The sequence below is a fragment of the Benincasa hispida genome, chromosome 3, assembly GCF_027475165.1.
Source record: "Benincasa hispida cultivar pf3 chromosome 3, pf3_genome.v1.1, whole genome shotgun sequence".
NCBI classification, from domain to species: domain Eukaryota; kingdom Viridiplantae; phylum Streptophyta; class Magnoliopsida; order Cucurbitales; family Cucurbitaceae; genus Benincasa; species Benincasa hispida.
The window spans coordinates 67,325,039-67,351,863 of record NC_143480.1 but is presented as its reverse complement, the minus strand read 5'-3'; the positions used below and the strand labels follow the sequence as shown (position 1 = coordinate 67,351,863).

At 30.6% G+C, this 26,825-nt stretch overlaps 3 protein-coding genes across 3 annotated transcripts; all 3 read right to left on the bottom strand.

Annotated features, from left to right (window-relative positions):
• Positions 1-2,309: 2,309 nt before the first annotated feature.
• Positions 2,310-9,439, bottom strand: LOC120072954 (uncharacterized). The gene is made up of 3 exons (XM_039025495.2): positions 9,196-9,439; positions 8,452-9,075; positions 2,310-3,003 (listed from the first exon to the last, which is right to left on the bottom strand). Exons 1-3 carry the CDS (start codon positions 9,341-9,343, stop codon positions 2,531-2,533), a joined length of 1,245 nt encoding a protein of 414 aa, XP_038881423.1. The 5' UTR covers positions 9,344-9,439; the 3' UTR covers positions 2,310-2,530.
• A 4,310-nt stretch (positions 9,440-13,749) lies between these two features.
• MC9 (metacaspase 9) lies at positions 13,750-15,078 on the bottom strand. Its single transcript, XM_039026262.2, has 2 exons — positions 14,585-15,078; positions 13,750-14,509 (listed from the first exon to the last, which is right to left on the bottom strand). The coding sequence occupies exons 1-2, from the start codon at positions 14,934-14,936 to the stop codon at positions 13,908-13,910; spliced, it is 954 nt and encodes a 317-aa protein (XP_038882190.1). The 5' UTR covers positions 14,937-15,078; the 3' UTR covers positions 13,750-13,907.
• Positions 15,079-16,873: 1,795 nt separating this feature from the next.
• LOC120073413 (RmlC-type cupin) lies at positions 16,874-18,445 on the bottom strand. Its single transcript, XM_039026263.2, has 3 exons — positions 17,940-18,445; positions 17,531-17,655; positions 16,874-17,320 (listed from the first exon to the last, which is right to left on the bottom strand). The coding sequence occupies exons 1-3, from the start codon at positions 18,343-18,345 to the stop codon at positions 17,114-17,116; spliced, it is 738 nt and encodes a 245-aa protein (XP_038882191.1). The 5' UTR covers positions 18,346-18,445; the 3' UTR covers positions 16,874-17,113.
• Between the last annotated feature and the right edge of the window lie 8,380 nt (positions 18,446-26,825).

Genomic DNA, 26,825 nt, shown 5'->3' with positions numbered 1-26,825 from the left:
AGAACCTAATGAACCTATAGATCATGGGCTCCAACGATCCGAGATTAGCTGGCTAAACTTTTTAGACGGAGCTAATCAACATTCGTTAACTAATGGGTCATTCCATTATAGTCCCGTAGTTGCACTCTCCTCACTATAGATATATTTGTGTCCATTTGATATAACCATGATTAGTAAGCTAATCCTTCACAGGTTGTTCGTAATCTCGGCTAAGTCATAAAAACCGTTTTACCCCCGAGATTACATTTTATTCCTTAAGTTCCACTGATCCTCTAATGAAAAATTGGTTTAAGGTCCAACCTATAAACCGAACCCCTCTAGGGCCAAGGAGAGGGTGGGGCCCCTTGTTCAAGACCTGGATTCAGTACTAAAGGGTAGGAGTGAATTCCGTCTTGCACCCTATGTTCCCAGCTATCCACCTGATCTTACCCCTGAAATAGGAGACTTATTGGGCCAGCGATGATGAGCTGCCCTCACCTATGCAGATCTAAGAATAATTCCGAGTGAACAAGAGTTCATAGTTAGCTCAGAATTAAGATTAAGTTACTTAGGTCATAAATTAACGAAATAGTCAGTTTTATACATAAAACGGCATTTAGAACGTAAAAAATGACTATTTCATGGTTCAGTCTTATGCAAACTCATTACATAGGATGCCCCCACTCACATATCTCTATATGAACGATTCAGGATCACATCGTTTATACTAACTACAAAGTGGGTCGCATCCATAGTGTCCCCAGAATAAGGCGTCCAACCTTATTCATATACTATAGACCATTTTGGCTATATATTTGAACTTGATCCACATTTATGTCACTACATAAAGTTCAAACTACATTAAATAGCCTCAGGACCTTAGTTTATTGGATTCAAGATTACAATTTCAATAACAACTTTATTGAAAAACAAAACAAAATATGTTTATTAATTTACAAACTATGAGTTTTAGGACATAAAATCCAACAACTTCTACATGGCATGTCTGTGTTGCAATCCTAGTTATTTTCACTTAATTCCTACATTTCTTTGCAGGTTTTTGGTGTTGACATCTGTCCTCATTGGTTAATCTTCAACCATCAAATCCTCTTAGTTTGAGAGATAGAATAAGAGTGGTGCTTTGTTAATTATAGGGAGAGTCTCTCTAAACAGTTAAGATTATATAGGTGATATTGTACCCAATTGAAAAATTGAAGCATCATTCACCATCTTAATCCAATTGCCATTTTGCTGCATGTTGCATTGGTATTTTCTCATGTTAATATAGTGTTTTTTTTTTTCGCTTGATTAATTTTGCTCCTAGCTCGAATTTCATAAATTCTCTTGTGTGGGGTAGTTGAATTCTTAATATATGTTGTTTGCCTATTCTTTCTTTGCTTGCAAGAAGTCCTGCGTTGGATTTGGATCAAACTTGTGGTGGATGGTGGAGAGAACATAACGAATGAGCTACTAGAAGACTATGTTTGGAAAACACTATATAATGGCGACAAGTGTATTGCATTTTTTTTTCTTTTTCTTTTTTGATACACCAATAAAAGTTGTTTGTATCTAAAAAAAATTAATTTTGCTATGTAACCGTTATGAGTTTTGGTAATTTGTTAATTGTTCACCAAGAAATGACCCGAAATTGGATCTTGGTCTATTTGAGATTGTTCCTTTTAATCGTAATCAAAGATGTTTTCTTGTCTCTCATTTCTTTTCCGAATAAATCGAAGAACCTAATGGATCGAACTCATTGGTTTTAGAGTTAAATTAACATCTATTTCCTCTTTTGTGACTTGTTATTAGGGATTTATGAAAGTAATTGAGATTTTATTTTGTTCATGTACTGGTAAAAAAGAAATATTATTGATTTGCACATGCATAAGCAACAAATATAAATGTATATGTGTGTGTATATATACATATTTTAAACAAAACAATGACAGACATTTAATACCGGATAATTACTAACAAAAAGTAGGTGAAAAACTGGCATTGAAGATAATGTTCAATGTCGGTTTCAACCGATATTGAAAACAGTATTCTATATCAGTTGAAAACTAACAATGAAAATAATTGGCATTGAAATCTTGGTCATCTATAATGGTTTAAAATCGACATTAAAGACAACTGACATTAAAAACCTTTTATAACACGATCTTCGATGTCGATTCCCTTATAATATCAGTTTTAAACCGAAATTAAAGTCCAATTTTGTAGTAGTGTGAAGAAGGTTTCGAAACAAAATTTTAAAACAACATCCAATGATTATTACAAAACAATCCCATTATAACCAACCTCAATGAACAATTTTTCTCATCATGAGCTTAAAGAAAATGAAACTATTATCAAACCGAGCTTAAGATGTAAATATAATATTATTTTACAGGACCAGAATGAAAATGTGCTACATGTACAAGCAAGAAGAAAACCATAAATGAACTAAATTTCTAGAGGGAGATCATTATAATTTCTTGAGAAGTAGTGGAAAGTATGAACAGATAAATAAATTTTTGTACGTAAAGAAAAAGAAAAGCAATTAGCTAGGCTAGAAACGCAGTCTTCTCCTACATGCTTCAAATGGAGGGATAGAAGAATCAAAGGGGATGAGAAAGGAGGAATAAACAGAAGAAAAAGGCATAATATCAGTGAGCATCTCATCAATCAAATCTTTGTAAATGTGATTTTGTAAAGCCATACCTATTTTTACCATTTCATGTTTGAGTCCCCACGAGATTTCCTTTGAGATTTCTTCCAAGCTCTCTCCCATGGTCTTGCTTCTCCATGTTAATGGCTGACCATCATCGTTTTCCTGCTTCTTCTTCGTCTTCTTCAAGTTCATATTCTCCATTATTCTTGATGATGCCTTTGTTTCTAATTGAATGCTACTGATCTGCTGCAACCTTATGATCCGTTCCTGTAATTTGGTAATGCATGGGTTTAAGGAAGATATGGAGATTCTGTCCTCCTCAATTGCTCCTGGATTCTTCTTCTTTGGCTCTTCCTCTATTTCTTGTCCACCTGTAAAGAAAAAAAAAATAATTCCAAACCGGCTTTACTTTAGTTTTTTCTATATATTATTGAGATTTTTTTATATATATATAGTTTAAATACGATAAGATTTAAGTTTTTTTTTTTTTTAGAAAGGTATCATAAAGAACAAAAGAATTATATCACGAGGCAACAACAAAGAAAACCATTCAAGGTATAAGGGGAGAATAATGAAAGAGAATTTCTCTTGTCCAAAGCCCTTTTTGCAAGAGCATACGCCAAAGCATTGTGACTGACCAATGTGGGGAAAAAAAAATCCTCCAATAGCTAAGCCATAACGTTAATCTCCTCAAGAACGAAAGGAACTTCAGAAATATCGACATCATTCCCATTTGTCAGTTTAACCACCTCAGATTTGACCTGAATAGGTTGTAAATTAGTTTACCAGTGCCTCAGTAAGTCCAACACAAAGTGCCTGCCGCCTCAGTAACTTTGACCTCTCTACAAGTACTAGAAATGTCTTGTAGACCGACCAGCAAGGCTAGTGCGCCCCAGATAGTTTTGAACCGCCCATCCTAGGTCCCCCAGAAAACCATATCTTAAGTCATTAAACTAGTAATTTTTAGAGTATTCTTTTGACACCTGTATACAGAGGTGTTCTCCACCCCTTGTAATTAAGAAAGTTATAACTGAACAGATTGAAAATGCATTCAACCGAAGAAATTTCTCCATATTCTCCTTCAGTGCCTCTAAGCATGGATAATGAAAATCAGAATCCAAACTTTTTATAAATTAAGCAAAAGTGACCAAGGTTCACTCTCCATCAGTGTGTGCAACAAATAGGCATGGAAGGAGGGGCAGAAAAGAACATGTTATAATATAAATCATCTATAAATGAGAGACCATGAAACCAATAAAGGGGAAATGTGTTTTGAGAAGAAAATCATAATCTCATGTCAGTGAGAAGAAGAAAAGAATCTTAGTCCAAAAGCAAGGACGAAGAGGACAATTTTATTAATGTGAGAATTTCGAGACAATCAAAATAAAACAAAACCGTTCAACCTTGCATCCAAATGGACACTTATGCTTCGAAAAATAGTTCAAGTTAAAAAGTTTTGACCAATAAATTAAGGTTTAGATACTTATCTACTTTGATGCTTATAATTTCGGTTCATGTACTCTCAAAATGTCCATTATAGTTTCTGTCAATTATGACATCCAAGTTTAGGAAGGGTACATAAATGAACTGATAGTTACTACATATATCCACAGGTGCATCCTTCATTTTTCCGGTGGCTCAATCATAGGAATTCTAAAGTCAAACGCGCTTAGTTTAGAGAAATTCTATGCTAGAAATTTTTCTATGAAGTATGTGAATGAGAATAAAGCATCGTAAAATGACCTTAATTTGTAATGGTGACCAAAATATCATTTAATTAGGTCATGATTTTTTTTTAATTAAAAAGTAAACAAATAAAAAGAGTGTCAAGCTTGATATGTCCAAACAAAATGAATGTCAGAGCTTTTTCCCAATTGTATGGAGCATAAAATGATCTGAAGGGTTTAGAAATAATATAGTAAGCCATAAACACCAAAAGAGAAAGGGTTAAAGGGATTAAAAAACTTCACAAAATGCAGGAAAAAAAAAAAAAAGAAGAAGAAGAAGAAGAAGAAGAAGAAGAAGAGACAATGCAAAAGCAGTAATTTCTCATGGTGCAGCAGTGATATAAATTACTGATGAGTGGTGGGGATAGGAATTGGATGACAGTTGTGGCCAGTGGGAGTAGGAAGAGAAGCTTGGAAACAATGGCTTTAGAAAAAGCCTGGTTGTTTGCTGAGTAAAAAGAAAGAAAGCCATCTACTGCTTACTTATTTCTGAAAAAGTGAAAGAAGGTCTGTGTATATGTTCCACATACCTTTTTTTAAACAATATATGACTTGACTGAATCATTACAAACCATTGCTATTTGCTTGTTAGGAGCTTGTGTGGAACAGTGGTCCACTTCATCCCCTCACATTTGTATATATATTTTTATCTAATTCAATTGACAGGTCAAAGAATAAAGTTAAAGTGGAAATGTGAAGTCAAAAAAGGAAAGAAAAATTTGTGTAATGAGAATGAAAAGATTGTGATTAATATTGTTTATACTAAGAATCCAATTTAATTAAATTGATTTGAAGCCTACAAAAAGGTTAAAAGAGAAAAGGAAAAACTATTAACAAAATATATACAGTGGTGGAACCCAACAACATAAAGGAATAAAAATGACACTTCGTTAAGAAATCAACGACCACTGTAAATAATTTCATGTTGGACCTCGTAATTTGAAAAGCATTCTATGTGAATTGAGAATAGATCAGGAGAAATGATTCTCTTTCTCTGACCCCAAATCTCAAAGTCATCTTTATACCTGTTTGGATTTTTTTTTTCTAAGTGTTTAAAAAATATTTTTTAAAAAATAAAAAATATATATATATTGTTAAATAACTAGAAAGCAATTCCAAACAATAATCATTTTAATATATATTCATAAATCTACCTAAACATCCCGACTATATTCATATATCTAATTAATATGAATGTAGAGTTTTATTTAGGAGATTTTTAAAAATAAAAAATATAAAAAAAATTACTTACATAGCAAAATTTTAATCTTCTTTGATAGAGATTAATAAAAGTCTATCACTATCTATTCATGATAGAAATTGATAGAAGTTTATCACTGATAGATGCCGATAGAAATTTATCGGTGTTTAACAGTTTTTTTTTTTACTATTTCTATAAATAGTTTGACATTTTTTTTATCTATGAAAATTTTCATTTTATTTATTTATTTATTGAGTATTCTAGAGATTTTATAAAATAAACATAATAATAAAATCAATTTTTTTTAGAAAAAAAAAAGGTTTTTAATAGTAATAATATATTACTCTTTTTTTAACTTAAATATATCCTTTCAATTTTAAGAGGCATTACAAAGTTAGTAGTAATTTATCACTCGGCAACATCAGTTTGTTGCCTCTAACTAACTTGATACCATATCTTTAGAATTTTGGATAATCCTTTTAATAAAGGCAATCCAATAATTTTTATCTCATCTGAAATTAATTTTTAGGTTAAATTGTAAATTTAATCTCTATAATTATTTATGGATAAAACATTCATAAATAATTCTGACCATAGAGACTATTTTTTAGGATTTTATCTAAGAACTATTTGTAATATTAAATTTATAGAGACTAAATTCTAACTTTTAAAACTGCGGTGACTAAAGTGTAACTTTCTTCAAACCATAATGACTAAATTTAAAATTTAACCTACTTTTAATTAGAATTTGGAGTTTGGGACATAGATGGATGTTTGAGATAAGGAGTGAAATTGTGAAATCTAGGGAGTTGTGAACTCTTAGGACTCACCGCACAAGTTTTTTTTTTTCTTTTGACAATATATAGGGTCGGAAAATCAAACATCTAACCTCAAAGTTGATTATATGAACATTATGTTAATTGAGTTAAGCTCATTTTAATCACAATGTAAAGAGTTAATAAAGCATAAAATTGATATTTTTAGTTGTGGGATCCCTACAAACTCTTCAGGTCAAGCAAGGAGTGAGGAATTCACAACTCTACCCTCTCTAAATCTTATTCCAACTCCTTGGTCCAAATACCTTTAAGAAATTTGACTCTCAATTTTGATAAAGTTATTGAATGGCACTCCTATGGTTATTGGGTACCATACATGTAATAATTACATATGCAACTAAAAAGTATCTACCCATGTCCCCTCATGCCTAAACAGCAGTAAAAGCACTGAGCCTAACAAATGCTATGAAGGTTGATGCTGGGAATCCTATATTTTGGCATGCTAATGCCCTTCTACTTTTCCTTCAAAGACCACTGTTCTTGTCTTTTTCCTGTACCCACTAGACTACTAATATTTCTGGGCACTACCCTCGAGCTCAAGCATATACTTGATATATCTGTACAGATATTAAATAAAAGCTAAATTATAATTTTTTTAAAAAAAAAATCCTAAATTTTGTTCTTTGCTTAAAGTTATCTTCATTGTGCTTTTTAAAAAAATTACAATATTCAATGGGACTTTTGCATGAATACTTCCAATTTTCATTTTTAGATTCAGACGGTGAGAATAAAAATCATTACTTTAACTAGTGTGATGGTAACTTAGAATAATGTGACAATCTAAATTTTCGTTCTAGGTCTCTACAACACTAATTCTAAAAACAAATTATTTGGTCATTCATTATAAGATTTAAATTTTTTATAAAAAAAAAAACCCCTTAAATTGAACATATTGTTGTATTTGAAACAAAATATTGAGCAAATCTCTCTTTTCATGGAGCCCAATAACAAAATAGGACTGGATAATTGATTTCTTAGTTTTTCTTTTTTTAAAAAAATTAATGCCTCAAATCAAAAAGTAGTTTTATTCTTTTTCTTATAAAAACTTCTGACTCCCGATATTTACTGTTTCATCCAATTAGTTAGAAATTGATTAAGCATTTGGATTCTTCAAAATTACTCCAAGAATAACTCAAGGGGAGAAAAAGTTGATAAAATAACACAACTGCATTCGTGTAAATTATGAGGTAAAATAAAGCTGTCCTGCTTCATCTTTTTCTTTGCCTGCTTGAGATTCCTATATAATTTTTCTTTTCTTTTCTTGTAAGTTTTTTTACTTTAGCTTCTTTTTCTTCTGAATTATATTTTTTCTATAATTTTGTCGGTGTAACAGTTTTATGGTATATATATTTATATATATCTTCAAAAACTCAAGTTTAATTTAGTACACAATTACTCTTTAGTTAGAGTTAAGTCTTAAATTGTTCCATTCTTACTTTGAAACATATATATATATATATATATATATATATATATATATATATATATATATATATATATATTTCCGTCTCATTTCGTAAATCAAATAATACTTAACGTATAGTTTTTTTTTTTTAAAGTCGAAGGTGCAAATACTCATACCTCACAATTATTCTATATTAAACTATGTTTGGTCTAAAAAGTTTGAAAGTAAAAGTTGGGGAGTAGAAGTTATGAATTCCACTTCTCGTTTGACCCAAGGAATTAATGAGTTCTTCCACTACCAAAAAAAATCAAGTTTATACCTTAGACTCTATAACTCCTCACTCTTCGATATTTACCTCCTTCCTTCAAACACCTTCGAATAGGTTTACTGGTTAATCTCATTTTTAGGTTGAGAAAATTGAAAATGGTTTAACTTAATTAGGTATAAATTAGATAAGTTTTTATTCTCAATTTATATCTAATAATATTAAAAAAAATCAACAGAATTTTTACCAAATATCTTAATTGATATCTTTTAAAATAGTAAGAATAAAACTAAAAATTTCAAAAGATAATTAGGGTTCATAGAAATAAAATTAGACTTAAGCATTTTGGTACGAAATTGAATGCTAAGAACTGTTACGAACGTACCATTTTCACGCCCTTTGGTTGTACGGTTGATTCTGTTCAGATGCAATCGACTGCAAGGCTGCGGTGGCTGCTGCTGCTGCTGCTTCTCGTCAACGCCACAGTTACAGTCTCTAAACTTCCGCCCTGAAATCGTCCGTACTTCTTCGTCTCGATTCAGGCAGTTTCCGGCAATCGTTGCCGACGGTGGATGACTCTCCGGTGACCGAAAAGCCATGATAATCTCCTTTAGAGCTTTCAAGTCATTATCGCATTTCTCCAACGCTCCCAAAAGCTTCCTCCTCTTCTCGCTTGACGTTTCTTCCGCCGGCACCGGTTCCAGTCCCATCAATCGCGCTACCAGCGCTGGAGATTTTCCGATCATCGTCGGCGAGTTTACGGAACTCGATCGCCGTATCTCTGCCGAAAGCGTCGGACTCCTCGTCGGTAAATCACAGGAGATTCTTCTCCGGCTGAAATCAACAACCTCCGCTCCTTTTCCTTCTCTATTATTTTCATTTCGTGACCTTCGTTGTCTCTGTGGCGGCGGAGTAGCCGGAGATACACAGGCAGCCGAGACTAAGGTTTGATCGGAATTAGGTGAAGAAGAAGAAAACACAATAATATCCTTCTCCTGCTTACTCTTTCCTAAAAATTATATCAAGAAATTAATTGAAGTAAACATATGATTTGTTCAATGAATTGAACGGAGGAAGAGATCAAAATGAAAGGAAAGTGAAAGAGAAATAGAGTAATTAATTGACGAACCGAATGTGAGGGATTTCTTGTGACGGTTCTGGTACTTGGAGAGAAGATGAATAATGCCGGACATGCAACCGATGCTCTTAGCTCGAAGACTTTCCGGTGGAGGATCCCGGCGGGAAGTTGACGATAACTGACTGTTCTGTCTCTTCATTGATTCAAAGATTCTCTCTCGCTAGCAATCTTCTGTGTGTATGATGAAGCTCAACGGCAATGGAGAAAGAACAAAGAGAGTAGAGTTTGTTAAAGCAACTGCCTACATATATATATTTATGTATATATATAATTTTTTTTTTTTTTTGGGTAAAAGAAACAAGAGAGAATAGATTAAGTGTAGACTAATTATTGCTAATATATATAAGGTTTAAATATTATTTAGCATTTATTTTGTTTTTTTGTACTTTTAAAATAGTTCTTATATTTTCGGTTTTGTATTTTCAACTTTGATTTATTTTTATCCTTCAACTTTAAACATGTGACCATTTTGATATAAAAATGAAAATGAAGGGATTAAAATGATCAATTTTTAAAAGTACAAGGATCAAAATGATCATTTTGGAAGTACATATACCAAAATAAACCAAAGTTAAAAATATAGATATCAAAATAAACCAAAACCAAAAATACATAAACTAAAGTAGTATATTAACCTATAAATAAGGAAAATTATTTATTTGTTGTATTATAAGTTTAGTCCTTAAATTGTTTGGTATTTTTTATTTGTTCCTTGAATTTTAAAAAGAAAATTAAATTATTTTTTTAATATGAAATTTGAGATTTATTCAATTTTAGTCCCTACACTTTTATATGTCTAATTTTAGTTTTATATTTTTAATAAATCTTAAATTTAGTTCTTCAAAATCATTTTTATTAAAATTGTTTAAATAACAACAACAATAATTTTTATAAATAAATAAAATTAAAAAAATTAAAAAAAAAAAAAAAAAACCATGCATAAATGTATTTCCAAAATTTATAGTTAAAATATTAATAAGTAATAAAAAAAAGTTTTGAAAAAAATAGTAGTAAACTAATAGAAAATTTTCAAAATAGAAAAATAAATAAAATTATTTACACAAAATAGCAAAATTTAATTATTTTATATTTCTATTGATTTATATTATTAATAGACACGGATAGACTTCTATCAGCCTCTATCAATATTAGACTTCTATCAATTTATATCACTCATAGGCGCTAATAGAAGTATCTAATAAGTATCTATTAATGTTTTTTTTTTTTTTGTTATTTCTATAAATAGTTTAAAAAAAATTTTATAGGTGAAAATTTTTTTAAACTAATAGTAGTGACTAAATTTAAGATTTGTTAGAAAGGATATGGATCAAAATTGGGCATTTGAAAGTCTAATAATTAAAATTAAACAAATTTTAAAGTTGATAGGCTAAAATAGTATTTTAACCTAAAAAGTATCTAATAAATAAGGTAATCAACTTGATTGTGTACCCAATAGATGAATTTATTTTATTATTATTTTGTGTCTAATAAAGGTCCTTGACCTATATTTATTAAATTCATTGGCTTACTATAGAATTGAAAATTTTAGGACTTAATTTGACAAAAAAATTATTTTTATTTTGAATAGATTAGTTAGTTTTTAAAATTTTGTACATGTTAGGGATATATTAACTGGACACAAAATTTAAAGTGAAATTAATTGGACATTTTAAAATTTCATACCTATAATAGACACAAATTAAAAAATGTACCGTACTTTTTTTAGTCCAAAGGGCAAACAATACAAATACGAAACTTTAAAGACTGGAATTTCCTTGGAGCTCTTGGATTTATGCTCCAATTGCTTTTTAGGATTTCAGCTTTGAAAATAAAATTAAAAAAATAACAAAATAACAAAATAAAAGTAAATATCAATTTAAACCCTTAAACTTTTGGGTTGTATCAATTTAAACTCTAAATTTTGGGAGTTGTATAAATTTAAACTCCAAACTAATAATTGTATCAATTTAAAGTCTGAACTTTCATAAAATGTATCAATTTAAACTTTGAACTTTCATAAACATGTCACTTTAAATCCTTAACTTTCATACGTGTATCTCATTAAAACATAATTGAAGGTTTAAATTAATTGATACATTCATAAAAGTTCAGAATCTAAATTGGCACAATTATTAGTTTAGAGTTTAAACTGATACAACTATTATTAGTATACGGTTTAAATTAATACAACACCAAAGTTCATGGTATAAATTGATATTTGTCCTAAAAAAAGAGTTGGTTTCAAAAAAAAAAATAAAAACGAACCAACTTATTTATAAATATTATAAAATGTCACAATAGACTTCGATAGATCACAATAGACATCTGTTAATGTCTAATAAATGTTTATCGCGATCTATTTGATATATTCATCTATTAGTGTCTGGTAGTCATATCTAAAAGTGACATTTTGCTATACCTAAAAATATTTTCATTACTACTATTTAAAACAACTACCAAAAAAACATCCTACTTCTTCTTTCTTCTTATTTTTTTTTATTTTTTTTCCCTCTCTCTCATAGCGATAGGATAGGACATTTATAATTCTAGAAAACTACGAAATATTCCCATGTAAATTTCAATTTTAATTCAAATGGCTTTGAATTTGGTGTTTTATGAATTTAAAAGCTTTAATCTCACACTTTATTCGACCTCTCAGATGGTCTTTATTATAGATGATTTTAGATCGAATGATATGACATTTAATAATGAAAAAAAAATCAAGAAAAAATATAATATGAACTGAAAGTGGTAACTAAATCAAAATGAACCTAGGAGAAGGGGATTGGCTTAGACTTGACAAGCCAGTGACCTCAGTCATGGCTCAGGCTCAAGATCGACCCTTGTCAAACGCCTAATGGGGCATGCTTTATGCATGTCCCGACCCCAACCCGAAGTAACATTTTAAGTCCAAGATATGACCTAAGAGAGATGCTCGACCTCGGCCCAAAACATAAAGCCGAGCATGTCCTTTGGCCTAGTAGGTCATCTACTTATCCTAAAGCAATTCGGAAACCCTAGAGAACACCCTACGTCAGTTTTCTCTATAATACTTCATTATAATTTCATATGAGTTAATTTGAGTCCTACTCTCAAACTCGTTAGCTTCCACACTCTTTCACTCTTTGACTTAAGCATCGGAGTGTGTGGCAAGCACCACATCAGTGTGAAGCATCAAAGTGTGTGTGGCAAGCACTAAACTAATGTGCAGGTTTTCTTTTTTGCAGGTCATGTCCTTCTCTTCCTTCAAACAAATTTACTGATATCACGTGAAGTTATGTATGTTTTTCCTATCCAAAATTTAGCATCAACAATCTTTATTTAGATTAAAAAAAAAAAACAAAAGAAATATTTAGATGGTGTATTTAGACATAGCGATGCAAATTATAATTTGAAATGTTAGCTATAATTATTAATCGAATGGTTTTAGTTAGGTGACTATTAATCATTAGTTAGTTAGATGGTAAAAATTGCTCTTATTTTTCTCAACAATGGTTAGATATTTTTTTTAAAAAAATAATAATTTATGAAAACACTTTTTCAAAAAACACTTAAAAAAAGTCACCAAAATTTACTGATTAAATCAATAAATTAATTGATTCAAAAATCAATCGATGATGGAGTTGATCAAGTAATGGTTATGGTGGTCTATAATTCAAATCTCCCTACTTCAATTTGTACTAAAAAAAAAGTTTAATCTTATTTTGAAATTGTATTGTGGGATACTTTATGCTTAATTTTGAATCTTAATAAACTAATAACCTTCTTTTAATTTATTTTATTTTTTTAAAATTAATATATTCTATTTTTGAAAAACATTTTTAAACTTGTTTTTAATCCAAGATCACATAGATTACAGTAATTTTAAAGTATATAACGATATTAAGTCTTACACGAGCTATTTAAAATTTATTATTATTACTAGTTTAATCTCAACTTTTAACTTTGTGTCATTTTGAATCGTAAACTTAAATGGTATTATATTAGGGTCTTGAACTTTCAATTTTGTATTCAATGAATTCCGAAATTTTAAATTATCTAATAGACCTTTAAACATTCAACTTTGTGTCCAACAAATTCTAGGATTTTCAATTTTATATCTAATTAGGTTCTTAACCCATTCAACTTTTCTTAAAATACATGTACATATTAATTATAGAATTTGAAATTCAACATATTAGACGTTTTAAAGTATTAGAACCTATTAGATACAAAATTCATTGAAAGTTTAGGAACTTATTGAACACTTTCTCAAGTTTGAAGACCAATTAAGCAAAAACATAAATATTTATGAACTAAACTTGTAATTTAATCAAAATTATTATTTTTTATTTTTTTTGAGTAATTAACCGATGAGAACTTGGAAGAAAAAAAAATATATTTAGTTTGCTCGATTATTTATATTTCTTAAAATTTATGTGACCCTATGTCCAATTAAGAACCCAATTATTTAAATTATATATACACACACATATATATAGTCCCAAGCATCATATATCTTTGAAATATTTAGTTTTTGAATTACCAAAATAAGGAACTGCACAGTACAATAAAATACTTGTTTATAAAAAGCTTAAAACTTCATCTACAGTTTCCTTCTTATTAAATAAACCAATCAAGTTTACAAATAATAAAAGTAATCACAGTTCATTTTATTTCATTTATTTTGTCACGATTCTGTGTTATATGGGCTAAAAATTAGCTCATGGGCGCTGGCATAAGAACATTGCCTCAGCATTCTCATCGCTACAATACAGACAGGGGTGCTGCTGCCTCAAGCCTTGCTGCTTCAGCCTCTCTCTCGCCATCACCACCACCTGCTTGTTTGAAAGTACACCGGGGTTCTTCTCGAGCACGTTCTCGATCGCATTGCTGAATGCACCATATGCTTTCCCACCTGCATTATCCGGGTTCATGTCTGCTGAACTCTCATTTGCCTGGCACCCACTCAACAGAATCCCTGCATCGGGCTTCAGCAAGTCAACCGTGTCGAGTTCACGCGGGTGCAGCTGAAACTTGAGACTGGCATCTGCTCCAAAGGCTTCGAGCAGGTGGGTGCCAATGTCTGTTGTGTTGATGTTGGTATGTGATGAAAGGTGCTGTAGAATTGATTGGAAGGGGATGGTTTTTGCCTTTGCAGCGTTTGGTATAGATGGGAGTGAGAGCTTTTCACCGTTGATGATGGTAGAAGGTCCAATCTGCTCCTTCTCTTTGTCGATCAGACCTCCGCTATGGCACGAGTCTGAAATCATGGTGAAGCTTGCTCCCTTAGGCAGGCGGTTTACAAGATGACGAAAATCGATATCTGCAAACACAATTAAAATTTCAGCTAAAATGCAAGAATCACTTTCCTAATCTAAATAACAACATACAAACAAACCTGTAATGAGATTGAAGTCACAAGGTACAATGGCCTCATCCTGCCGAAGGAAGTTTCCATGTTTCATGGATGGAACTCTGGTTCCATGTCCACTGTAGTGAAAGAACAGCACGTCTCCCGATTCTGCCTTACCAACCATTCGCCCCAGCGCACGTTTGATGTTGGCACCAGTTGGCATCAGCAACGAGCCTGGCTCGTCAGTCAGCACCTGAATATTGCTCTCTTTAAAACCGAACCTGCTCATCAGCTTCTCTCGCATGGCCATCACATCATTTATGCAGCCATGCAACTCATACTTGGTATTAGGATAATTGCACCCTACCAGAACTGCCATCCTCTTCTTTGTCTCCATTTTTTCACCAATCTCTCTCTCCTCTCTCTTTCTCACACTAGTTTTGATATGATGGGCTTCAGAATCTAGCTTTTTATACACATGCAAAAACAACTATATCTTAATGTCCAACTTGCATTCTGATACAAGCAATTTTCTTGCTTGTTTCCTTACTTTAGTTAGCTTTCAAGCTTAACCATCATCACAATCACATACGTACAAGTTAAGTCCCAATGAAACAGATGTTCTAAACTTAGCCACTTTTCTTTCAAGAGGGACGTTGACTAATAATAGACAGGTTTCAAATTTTATCCCTAAATCAGAAAGCTTTCAAGATGACAATCAGATAAAATGTTCATATATAATAATAGAACCTTTCCAATCTACGGTTCTACACAGCTAATCTTGGTAAAAGAAAAATATTTATTCATGCTTATGCCTCCAAAACCCTTTTCACTATTCAAGTATTTTCATCAAACAAGAAACTACAAAGGTCACATTCAATAGACATTTTTTTTTCATATGGAGCAAGACCGTTTCATAGAAAAATTAGAACCTATACAGAGGACAAGAGGAAGATACTCTCCGGATAAAGGTCCAACCTTTCCACTTGGCTGATAAATAAAAAGATGTATCATTACAATTTATAAAAAGAATTTGCATCCCAAGAGGAAGAAGCAACAAAAACCATAAGTTCCCAAATGTCTTCCCACAGTCTGCTGACATTCTGCAAAATTCTTCTACTCTTTTTTCCAACCAAATTTCCACAAGACTAGTGTATCTCCAGGGAATTGTAAGCCTTACTGGAAAGTTCTCCCAAGACCCAGCACCAATGTCTCACAAGATGCCAATTACAACGTCCTTAGAGAAACTCAATGGAAATTTAAAACCCTGAACAGCTTCAACCAAGGTCTTTTGAGTAAAAATATAATCCCAAAAAAGATAGCTGCCTGATTCAACATTTCTACAATAGAAAAAAAGCTGAATACTCTAACAGTAAAATTCAGCACATGAACACTTTCATGTGCTAGAAGAAGGTGAACTACATTGAGTTATTAAAAATATTAATATCATATGGAAATGTTAGAATTTACAAGGTTCTTTTCCAACATTGTGAAGCTAAAATGAACAGAACTTGCAAGAAATGTGTCACAATACATTTTTTTTTTTTTTGATAAAAAACAATTTCATTGATGAATGAAATATCCAAAGAATATATAAAAGATCCCTATCAAAGGGAATACAAAAGATGAGTCCAATTTATAACAAGAAAATCTATGCTATAATCTTGTGCCACAATTCAGTTCAGTGATCAGAAACTCAGATGTCAACCCTTCTTTATAACACTTCTCAATCTATGAATGAAAATGTTTTTATCAAAAAGAGAGAATCAAAGAAGGTTGAGTTTGAGTTTCAACTGGACTAACTGTATAAGCTTTGCCAAGTTTACAACTGAAACCTATGTACACCTAGGGTCCGCCTTGTCTTGCTTGAGCATGCATGCCTAAGGGCAACATCTTTTAAGAAATAAAATAGCAGTTGCAGATAATAAATAGATGAAAAGCTTAAACAAGAACTTATTCATCTTCTCCATCTGACATTCTCTCTCTCGAAGCACCCTCCCTCCATCCATGTCTCTAATACTTGTGGAGGCACATAAAAATGGTACTAGAAGAGTTATGGAGGGGATAAGCCTAATGATGGGAGGAAATGGAGATGAAGTCCTGCTATGTGATGACATTTTTAATATTTTAAATATTTGCAATGTAATCTTGTAATGTACTTCTAAGATTTGGTAGAGGTTGAAAGTTAATAATATTTAAACTTTCATTTCTCAATCTCGTGATTGACACTAGTTATTAATATTATGTTAATTGTGCATTTATATTTTATTTATTATGCACTTAGTCTAATTAAAGCCTTCACAATTTTTCCACTTCACAGTCAAGATCCAGAGGTTGTGCTTCAGACTTGAAGTATATTTCATACTGTATAAAAAGAATACTGTATACAAAGATGTAATAATTGATCTCAGTTCATGACACAATTGGCTCACAAATTCTCCAAGTACAATGCCATTCCCTCCACCTAGCAAAAATCCAACAGGTTAGGCAAAGGGAAATAGAAGGGAAGAAGAAAAGCCAAAGACATTCTTGTCAAGACCTAAATAGTTGCTGAGTTAAGAGAAGTTATTGCAACTAAAGATCTTTCCAAACTTTAAAATCTGAAGTTGAACTGTTATAGTTTATACTACCATCTTGACACCCCAGAAACAATGTAGTCCGTACAGGATCCATGTTTATCAATGCGTGGGCTGTTCCTCTTGGACTTGCTGCAACAGCAACCTCATCCGCACCAATGATCACTTCAGCATATCCTTTATCACCAACCTTGCTGTTCTCCAACTGCATAAAGTGCATAAAGAGACACAGAATCCAAATTAGCAGTAGGGTAAGATAATTAATTGACTTAAGACATATTTAATTCTGAATCCAACCATTTTTTATTCAAGGAAAGAGTTCCCAACTGTATGACACATCCATAAAATGCGAGATATAAAACAGATAAAAAAAAAAAAAAACAAATGATTTCCAATCTCGTACTCCTTAGCTTACCCTGAATTTTGTTCTAGCCCCCCACAGGACAAATGTCTCGTTACATGTATGATGTCTGTGGTTTCCCCTCATAGCACCAGGTTGAATTTCTCCAATATGAATAGAAGCACAGGTCACTGCTCCACCTGCAAATGATCACTGAAATGAACATTGGCTTTACTCGGAAATCACAATGCCGTAAAACAGGTAATTGGAATTGAAGAACTGATTGATTTTGGAGCACTTATGGGATTAATAAACAACTGGGGTTTAAGTTCCAGTCGCAGTGGATAGTTGCATATAGTTTCAAGCTTAAAGCAATGAAGAAACGCAGTCATAATAGGCTAAGAAGACACCAAAAAGCCGAATTCAGCACAAACAAAACGGAACCTTAATGAATTAAAACCAGAAGCGAAGACGATCGGAATACCAGGAATGCCGGAACCAAGCGCGAGAGAAATAGGGTCGAGTAGCCAGCCCCTGTTGTCCTTGGCAATTGGGGAAGGGAATCCAGACTTGAAGCGGACGAGGTTGGCCTTGAGATCGTCATCCTTGCTCCACGAATCGGGAATCTGCTGAAATCGAGAGGAATTGGGAGAAGAGAAGCGAGAAGAAGAGTGTTGGATTCTGAGAGAAATCCATGTGAGTAAGAGGAAAACAGAGAGAAGGAAAGGGAAGGCGTGAGGCTTCTTGAGAAAGTTCTTCAGATGCGAGAATGACAAGGCTAACGAGAGAGAAAGGCTTCGGCCTTGGGATTGACTGTGAAATGGACTCTCCAAGCTTTGAGGATTGCTCGAAGATGAGAATGAAATGGAGTTCCTCCTAGGGTTCGCCATTGTCGTCTTCTCTGACAATGCTTTGCATACTAACCACTGCTCAAGCGCCTGCTATGAAATTCTCTCTTCGTAATCTTTTTGCGACAATGATTTTAGGTCTAATCGGAAAAATCAATTTATTTTAAATAATAAATTGTTAAATGCAGTTGCAATTATACTCTCAAATTTTTAATAGTAAAAATTGAGTCTTCAAATTTTTAGGTGTTAAAATTGAACCTCCAAACTTGCAATAGTTATAGAAATTAGATCTCAACAGATAAAATTGAACTCATACTTATACAATTATTATAACTTCTACAATTATATAAGTTTAAGGGTTTAATTTTAGAGAAATTTCTACAGTTGACCTATTTTAGAAACCCGAAATATTAAAGGACTTCTGTTGATGCCATGGTTAAGTGAAGTTACGAATATGCCCTTGATTTATTTCTTCTTCTCTCTATTTTCCTTCTTCGATGTCTCTTTTCTTCTCCAATGTGACCACAACTTCTCCGGCGAACCAACTTCGACGAATTTTTTTTTTCTTCTTTTTTCGGTGGACCAACTTTAGCGAAAAACTTTTTTTCTTTTTTCCTCTTTTGTTCTTCTTCTCTTTCTACAATGAGCTCTCCCAACTTGACGGCCAGCTTCGGAATGAAAATCTCAAATCCATGAGCATAAATATAAAAGAAAAAGAAAGGGTGAAGAATATGAAATTAAGATAATTGCATACCTGGGAGAGAAAAAGCAATGTCGTTGAAGATGATTAATATGTAATGAGCCCTCCCAATAGAGGGTAAGACCCATAGAGAAAGCAAAAGATATAGAGTACAAGACCCAGAGAGAAAGCAAGAGATATGTAGAGAGAGTTATTTATGAATGAGAAAAGGAAGACTTGATGGTATAGAGAGAAGATTGATTTATGAGTGAAAAAAGGAAGAGAAAGAGTGAGAGATACCGGGACCAAGACCGAGACCAAGAGAGAACGAGGGATACAGAGAGAGAACATTGGTACGTGAGTGATAGAAATAAGAGAGAGAGCAGGAGCGAGACGACTTTTCCATTTGCGCGCAAATATATTTTGGTAATTTCACCCAAATTTGACGTTAGCAAAGGGTCATTCGAGTTTTTTTTTTTTTTTTTTTTTGGAAATTTTGGGTCATTTGACATTTTTTGCCCAATTTCTGGGTCATCTGTAAAAATTTCTCATAATTTTAACTTGTATAAGTTTGATGACTCAATTTTTACAATTGAAAATTTAAGAATATAATTACAACGACCACCATACTTTAGGAGTTGTTTTTGCAACTTACCCTATTTTTATAATTGAAAGTTTAAGAATATAACTCCAACTCATCCCAACTCTCCCTTTAACTCACTCCAATTCTCTATCTCTATCCACTGTTTTTAATAGCTCTACCCATTGGCTACAGTCGATGACTATTGCTAACACATTCCAACAACCCTGACAACCAACTTCGAGCTCTGACAACCACCTTTGACAACAACTCTGGCGACCAACTCTGACAACCACCTTCGCTCGGTCAACTCCACGATAAATCACCTCCGGTGACCAACTCCGGCCTCCGACAACCACCTTCAACGATAACTCTAAAGACCATCTTCGATGATTTAAGTCCAATGAACACCACTTTTTTCACCAACACTAACATTCACCTCAGATGACTAACTCTGACGAAGACCACCTCTAACGAGACTTTTAACGACAACCCTATTTTATCTCGGTATTTTGATCTAATTCATTTTGAACCTTTGAAAGTATGTTGTAGTATGCTTAATTTTTAATTTTATTTGCATTTAGCTTTATTCTAATCTAACTATAGTTTGTTATCTTACTTGTAGGGTCCAAAACTGGTTGCACAATTCCTCCAATGATTAGTTTGAGGTTCATTAGTTTTAAGTTCAGAATCTACTTTTTACTGTCCAAATTTTGTTTGATTGTTGGAGAACAATTTATGAAGTATCGAGTGCTATTCATTGTTATGCATTTTTTACATGTACATAGACATTTTGGTTGATATTATTATTTTATTTGTAAGTGGAAAATCATACTTAACCATAAAAATAATTGCAAAAAAACGAGTTTGCACAAAAAAAAAAAATAATAATAATTTCGTTTTAACAGTGTAAAATGAAAAGAACCAAACGTTTGCACAAAATAAAGAACAAAAGCATTAACCATGTGAAAATTGAAATTCATATTTCACAAATGGGCAAACAACAAGATAAAAAATTGTTTTTATTTATTTTTTATTTTTTAATTCTCGTTTATGGTTGAGTTAAAATTAATCGAGGGATAGAGATTAGAGAAAATGTTCATTTTATTGGAATATGACATCTCTTTGGAAATGTAGATAAAATTATTATGCAATTGAGTGTTCAAGTTGTATGGTAAAAATATGTTGCATTTTTCAATAAGGAAAAACAAAATGTTTAATTTTTAAGTTTCTTCCATGTTCATGATTGAGAGCTAAGTAGTTGTGAAAAAAATTCGTTCGAGGAACATGTTTAGTGTTTAGGAATGGAAAAAATATATATGTTATGTAATTGAGAGTTCAAAAATTGAATTCAAAATTTGTGTTTTGTTTATGTTTAATTTGTAGAAATTTGTTATGTTTTAAGAATAGGTAAAAAAAATTGTTTTTTAGTGTTAAATAGGAGAATATGTGTATAGTTGGAAACTTAGAAAAATAGGGGGAAAATTCAAGACAAAATCAATTTCATTTAGAAAAACTACACCAGAAACTCAAACTCAATTTTACACTCCAAACACATACTTTCTGATCCAACTCAACTCCTTAAACACAAACATTCCAACTCAACTATACACCATAAGTACAGATAATCTAATTCCATTATCTAACTTCCCAAATAATTATTTTCAACTCAACTCAATTCTGCGCATTAAAAATGTTAAAAAAAAGTCTTAAATTTTCAAAAGAGTTAAAAAAATACTATTGTTGTTTGTTTTAGATGAAACTCATTAAAGTTTTAGCACACATTTAACTAGCTAAATACTGCTCCAATCGACCGTGACAATGCATCTTGTGTGATAAATACTTATGTGACAAATTTTTGCATTATCGTGGTGCTGTTCTCCAGGCATTATAACATCTAAGGCTCTGTTTGGTAACTATTTATTTTTAGTTTTTGTTTTTTAAAATTAAGTTTATTTCATCCACAATTCTTATAATATTTACAACTTTCTTAAGTACAAGGTTGAACTCTTAGCCAAATTTCAAAAACAAAAATATCTTGAAAGCTACTTTTTTTAGTTCTCAAAATTTGACTTGATTTTTAAATCATTGGTGATTAGTAGATAACAATAGAAAAAATTTAGAGGGAGAAGTAGTGTCTACTGCCTTATTTTTCAAAAACAAAAACAAAAAATAAAATAGTTATCGAACGGGGCCTAAATAAATATAAGATCAAAATGGTATTAGTTGGGCTAAACAAGAAAAGTCATGTACCTAATTGAAGAGATTAGAATCTCTATTTAAATATTTCTTGTTCTTATAGGAGTGACATTGTCTCAAGGTAATTATGGACTCTATGGGCCATCTAGGAATTGGTCTCTCCCACAAAATTTCGTCTTTGAGTATGTCCTCGCTTATGGATTTGACCCAATCCACCCATTAACACATCCGAGTCAATTTTCTTACCGTTTAATTTAACTCTATAAGAGTGTCAAGGTAAGTTTAATTGAGTGGTAGTTGACATGATTGTACCATAAGAAAAAGAAAGAAAAAAAAAAAAAAAAAAAGGCATTTTGTAAGTTAGTATAGTTCTAAAATAAGAGGCACTATCTCTTTCTCTTTTAACACCTAGTTAGTTCATTCATGTAAATGGAAAATTGCTATGATAGTAATAATAAAGAAAAGATAAAAATCGAAACATTCCTATTTATAATGATGGAATTAGAACTAGTTAAGCACAAATTATCAGATTTATTATTATTTTTAAAATATAAGATTCATTTAAATTTAATGAACATAAAATATTGACCCAGAGATTAAAATAATAATTTAAAATGGTAAAATATCGATTAATATTTCCAGAAAAATTACCGATACTATAAATGGTTTAAATTTTCGATAGTTATAACAAAACGTTCAAGGAAAATCATTTTAAACACACATATTATTATTGGAACAAATAATAAATAATGTGTACATCAAGAAATGCGATAATTTTCTTTAACTAATAAATAAACGCATCACAGCAAAACAAAATATATCATACTTAAATATCGTTTCGGGATATTGACAGAATTAGCCTCAAAATGTTTCCCTCTTCTATAAGTAGTTTACTTTTCGAACGATGGTTTAAATAGTTTTTCTTGGTGCTTACCGAGATCAAACCCCAAAATTAAATAAAAAAATTAACTTTTATTTTTAGTTTTCTCGATGGAATTTGATGAGCAAGGAGATTCTATTTAAAATTTCCTAATTTTATCTAATCTTTTCCAAATTTTAAAAATCACACTGCAACCACCCAAGATTCATTTGAATAATTGGTAAATGAAATTGTGCCTAAGATTGGAAAGATTACGTAACATTTGATATCAAATTTTTTAATATTTGATGAAAGATTTGGGAAAACTTATAGGTAGGATATTGGTGTTTTCTTTCATTGAAAAATTCCAAAATAATCTTTTCACTTGTGATTGAACCAAAATAATCCTCAAACAAATGTTATTATATAGGAAAAATATCAATTTATATTTTTAGATTTTAGGGATTATACCCATGTAAACTTTAAACTAATAATTCAATTTAAAGTCTAAACTTTTTTAAGTGTATCAATTTATACCCTACCTTACATTGTGCTTAGAAAAATCTCGTGTGAAACTCGTAAATGTATCAACTAAATCCCTAAACTTTCATAAATTAATCATTTAGACTCTTAGTGCCTATTTGATAATGTCTCTGTTTCTCGTTTTCCGTTTTTTGTCCCTTGTTTATTGTTTCCCGTTTCTTGTATTTTAATAACTAAAAATGGGAATATATTTGATAATTATTCATGTTTCCTTTGTTTGAGAAAAATAAGCATAAATCGAAACTTGTTTGATAACTATTTCTTGTTTCTTTTTTTATTTTTTATTTTTGTAGTAATATAATATATAAAAAGAGATGTGTCATACTTGAAATATCGAAAAATAAATTATTAAAAATTTATATCATCTAATACAAATAAGTCTTGATGTACAATTAAATACAAAAATGAAGTTGTATCTATCCATCAAATGTTGCCCAAATTTGATCGAAATATCATCTCTCACTTGAATTATTGTCCTAAATAATTTTGACCCACGTCTAACTCGACTATACTACTCTGCAAAATTTAAATTTGAAAGTTCAAGATATTAAAATATACAAATTGAAATTTTGAATTTTGAAAATTAAAATAATATATAAATCTAAATATTATAAAATTTATAATCCAATATTAAACTAATACATAAATAAAGGAAAGTAATAAATATTTGGATGGGATATTGAAATAAAATATAAAAATTAGATTATTCAAAACATAAAAATAAATTGTTTAAATGAGAACATTGTGACTGGTGGAATAATTCTTGAATCCTTTAGGTCCCGTTTGATAACCGTGTCTTTTTTCATTTTTTAGTTTTTGAAAATTAAGTCTATTTCATACATGTTTTTTTAAAATAAAAAATAAAAAATAAAAAATAATGATATGCATATTTTTAAGTATAATAGTTGAATTCTCAACCAATTTTTAAAAATAAAAAACAACATTTTGAAAACTACTTTTTTTAGTTCTCAAAATTTGGCTTGATTTTTAAACCATTGATGAAAAGTAAATAACAAAAAAAGAAAATTTGAGGTGGAAATAGTGTTCATAAGCTTAATTTTAAAAAACAAAAACAAAATGGCTATCAAACAAGGTCTTAGCATTGAATACCTATAAAGCAAACACTAGGTTTGGTTAATTTACATAACAAGAATATATAAATAGAAACAGGAACGACAAAAACTATTTTGTGTAGTTTCTCAAATTTGACCCTCTTTTTAGATACATTTCTTAAAATTTAGAAATAAGAAACGAGAATGGTTATCAAACAACTTCATTTCTTAAAAAATGAGAAACAGAAACAGAAAACAGAAAACAAGAATGTTATCAAACGAGCCCTTAGTCAAAATTTCTATTAAAAACCATCCATGCACTTACTCTAATCATTCATTTTGTAAAACTAATATTTGAAGAAGTCTACATACATTTGATATTCAATGCATAAATGATTTTCAAATGAATGAAAGGTTTAAAATTGGTCAACTTATGAAAATTCGTGAGTTTAATTGACTCAAATTATAAGTTTTATACGATATTGATTGAACGAATTTTGGAGGTGGAGAATGTAAATCGTTACACTTACCAAAGTTCATTGTTTAAAATTGATACAATTATTAGTTCTAGATTTTAATTCATACGATATCTAAAATTTATGAGTATAAATTCATATGTATGGTATATATCATCTCCTATCCAAGATGCCACATATCATCTCTCTTGAATTATCCAAATCCAACTACATTTTTTAACCTCCACAAAACAATAAAAATAGTAATATTGTGAAACAAGGGAATGAGAGCAGAATACGGAAAAGAAAAGTAGAGGGTGAATGTATTTTCTATTTATTTATATTTTTACCACTATTTATAGAGTTTATAAAATATAAAGTGATACAGATATTGGTAAAGATACTAGAAGATTTGGGGATATGTAATCCATGAACCTCAATATATTATTCAAATGTATATCGCACTTACCTTAGATGTTTATATTATATATAGCATGTCTTGTTAAAATCTTTATAGGAAAAATCTAGGGAAGGAAAAATAGTATATTATTCATATACTTTAATAACGATCTTATCACGAACTTTGCTAAGAAAACCCAGTGGGATAAACCATAGCCGAGGGGGAAAAAATGCAACACATTTACCACCCATCGTGAAAATATTACTTGATAACTCTTGGGCATTAGATGTAAATTTTGTAGTGTCAACTTCTCAAATATTGTTGTAAGTAACACTTTCATCAATAAGTCTTCTAAATCATCTTTTGAAGAAATATGTTGAATAGTGATATTGCCATTAATTTTATGCTTGATTGTCTTCATATAAGAACACTATTAGTTAATCTCATGAATCATCAGGGTTTCAACATGATTTAAAGCCGTAGTTGTTATGATCTACTACATAGACTGTGTAGTAATATGAAAAATATATCCAGTAATAAATAATCTATTTGAGATCCAACCATTAGATAAATAACATGCATCTTCACAACCAATTAGATCGCAATTATATTTATTAGAATAAAATAAATTCATGTAAACTAATTTTCAACTGAAACATAATATATCTTTAACTTTACCCTTTTGGATGAATATTATATCTATGTAATATAATTACTAAAAATGCTACGACAATAATGTATAAACCAGTAGAGATAGAAGTACAATTATTACAAAAAATCATGGTTCTTACCCAAAGTTCTTTCTTATCTACCTAAGATCAAATGATATATTTTTTCCACATCAAATAAATGAACCACCATAAAAGTATTCAACGATGTACCTAGTCCATATAAGATATCTTCTCTATAAATTGACACAATTCCATACGTTTTACGCATTATTTGCAAGCTAAGACAAAACTTTATTTTTCGGTATTTTCATTTCATATTATTTCCTAAGAAACTATACTGCCTTTGAAATTTCTTCAGAAGTTTCCATTATATATTCAAATTATTAACATATACAAATATAGTAAATCTTAGCTATGGTTTCTTTGTAATAATATATGGACAAAATAGACTAATTCTCATACCCTATTTGATGTAAAAGGACTGAGATATTTTGGTAAAATCAAGTTAATCTTAGTTAATCATTTATCAATTACATTTTAATTACCAAATTAGTTTTTAACCTATTTTAGTTATCCTTTTTAGACTCTTGTAATTTTCTATAAATAAAGAGTTTCCTTGAATTAGACATCTTATCGTTCATAATATAGATATCTTCTAATACAAGGAAGAGGAGACTCTCTATTTATGGATTGGTTCAGAACTTATTATTAACTTTAATATATATATATATATATATATATATATAACTTATGACACAATCATATATGTGTTGTCAATTTTAATTCAATAAATGAAAATAATTAAATAAAATTTTTATGTATTCACATTTATTCTTTCCAAAATAAAATTTTAAATAAATGATCTGATTAATCCGAATCGATCAATATTGGGTTCATTTTTTTTTAATTAATTGGATTGAAGAATTTTACAATAATTGGATTGGATCTAAAAACTCATTTAAATCAACCAAACCAACCCCACGAACACCCCATTTAATTATATTTGCTCCCAGTTTTTTTGTTTTACTTTTTATTTTAATTTTACAAAACCATTTCTTTTATTTGTTTAGTGAAATATAATATC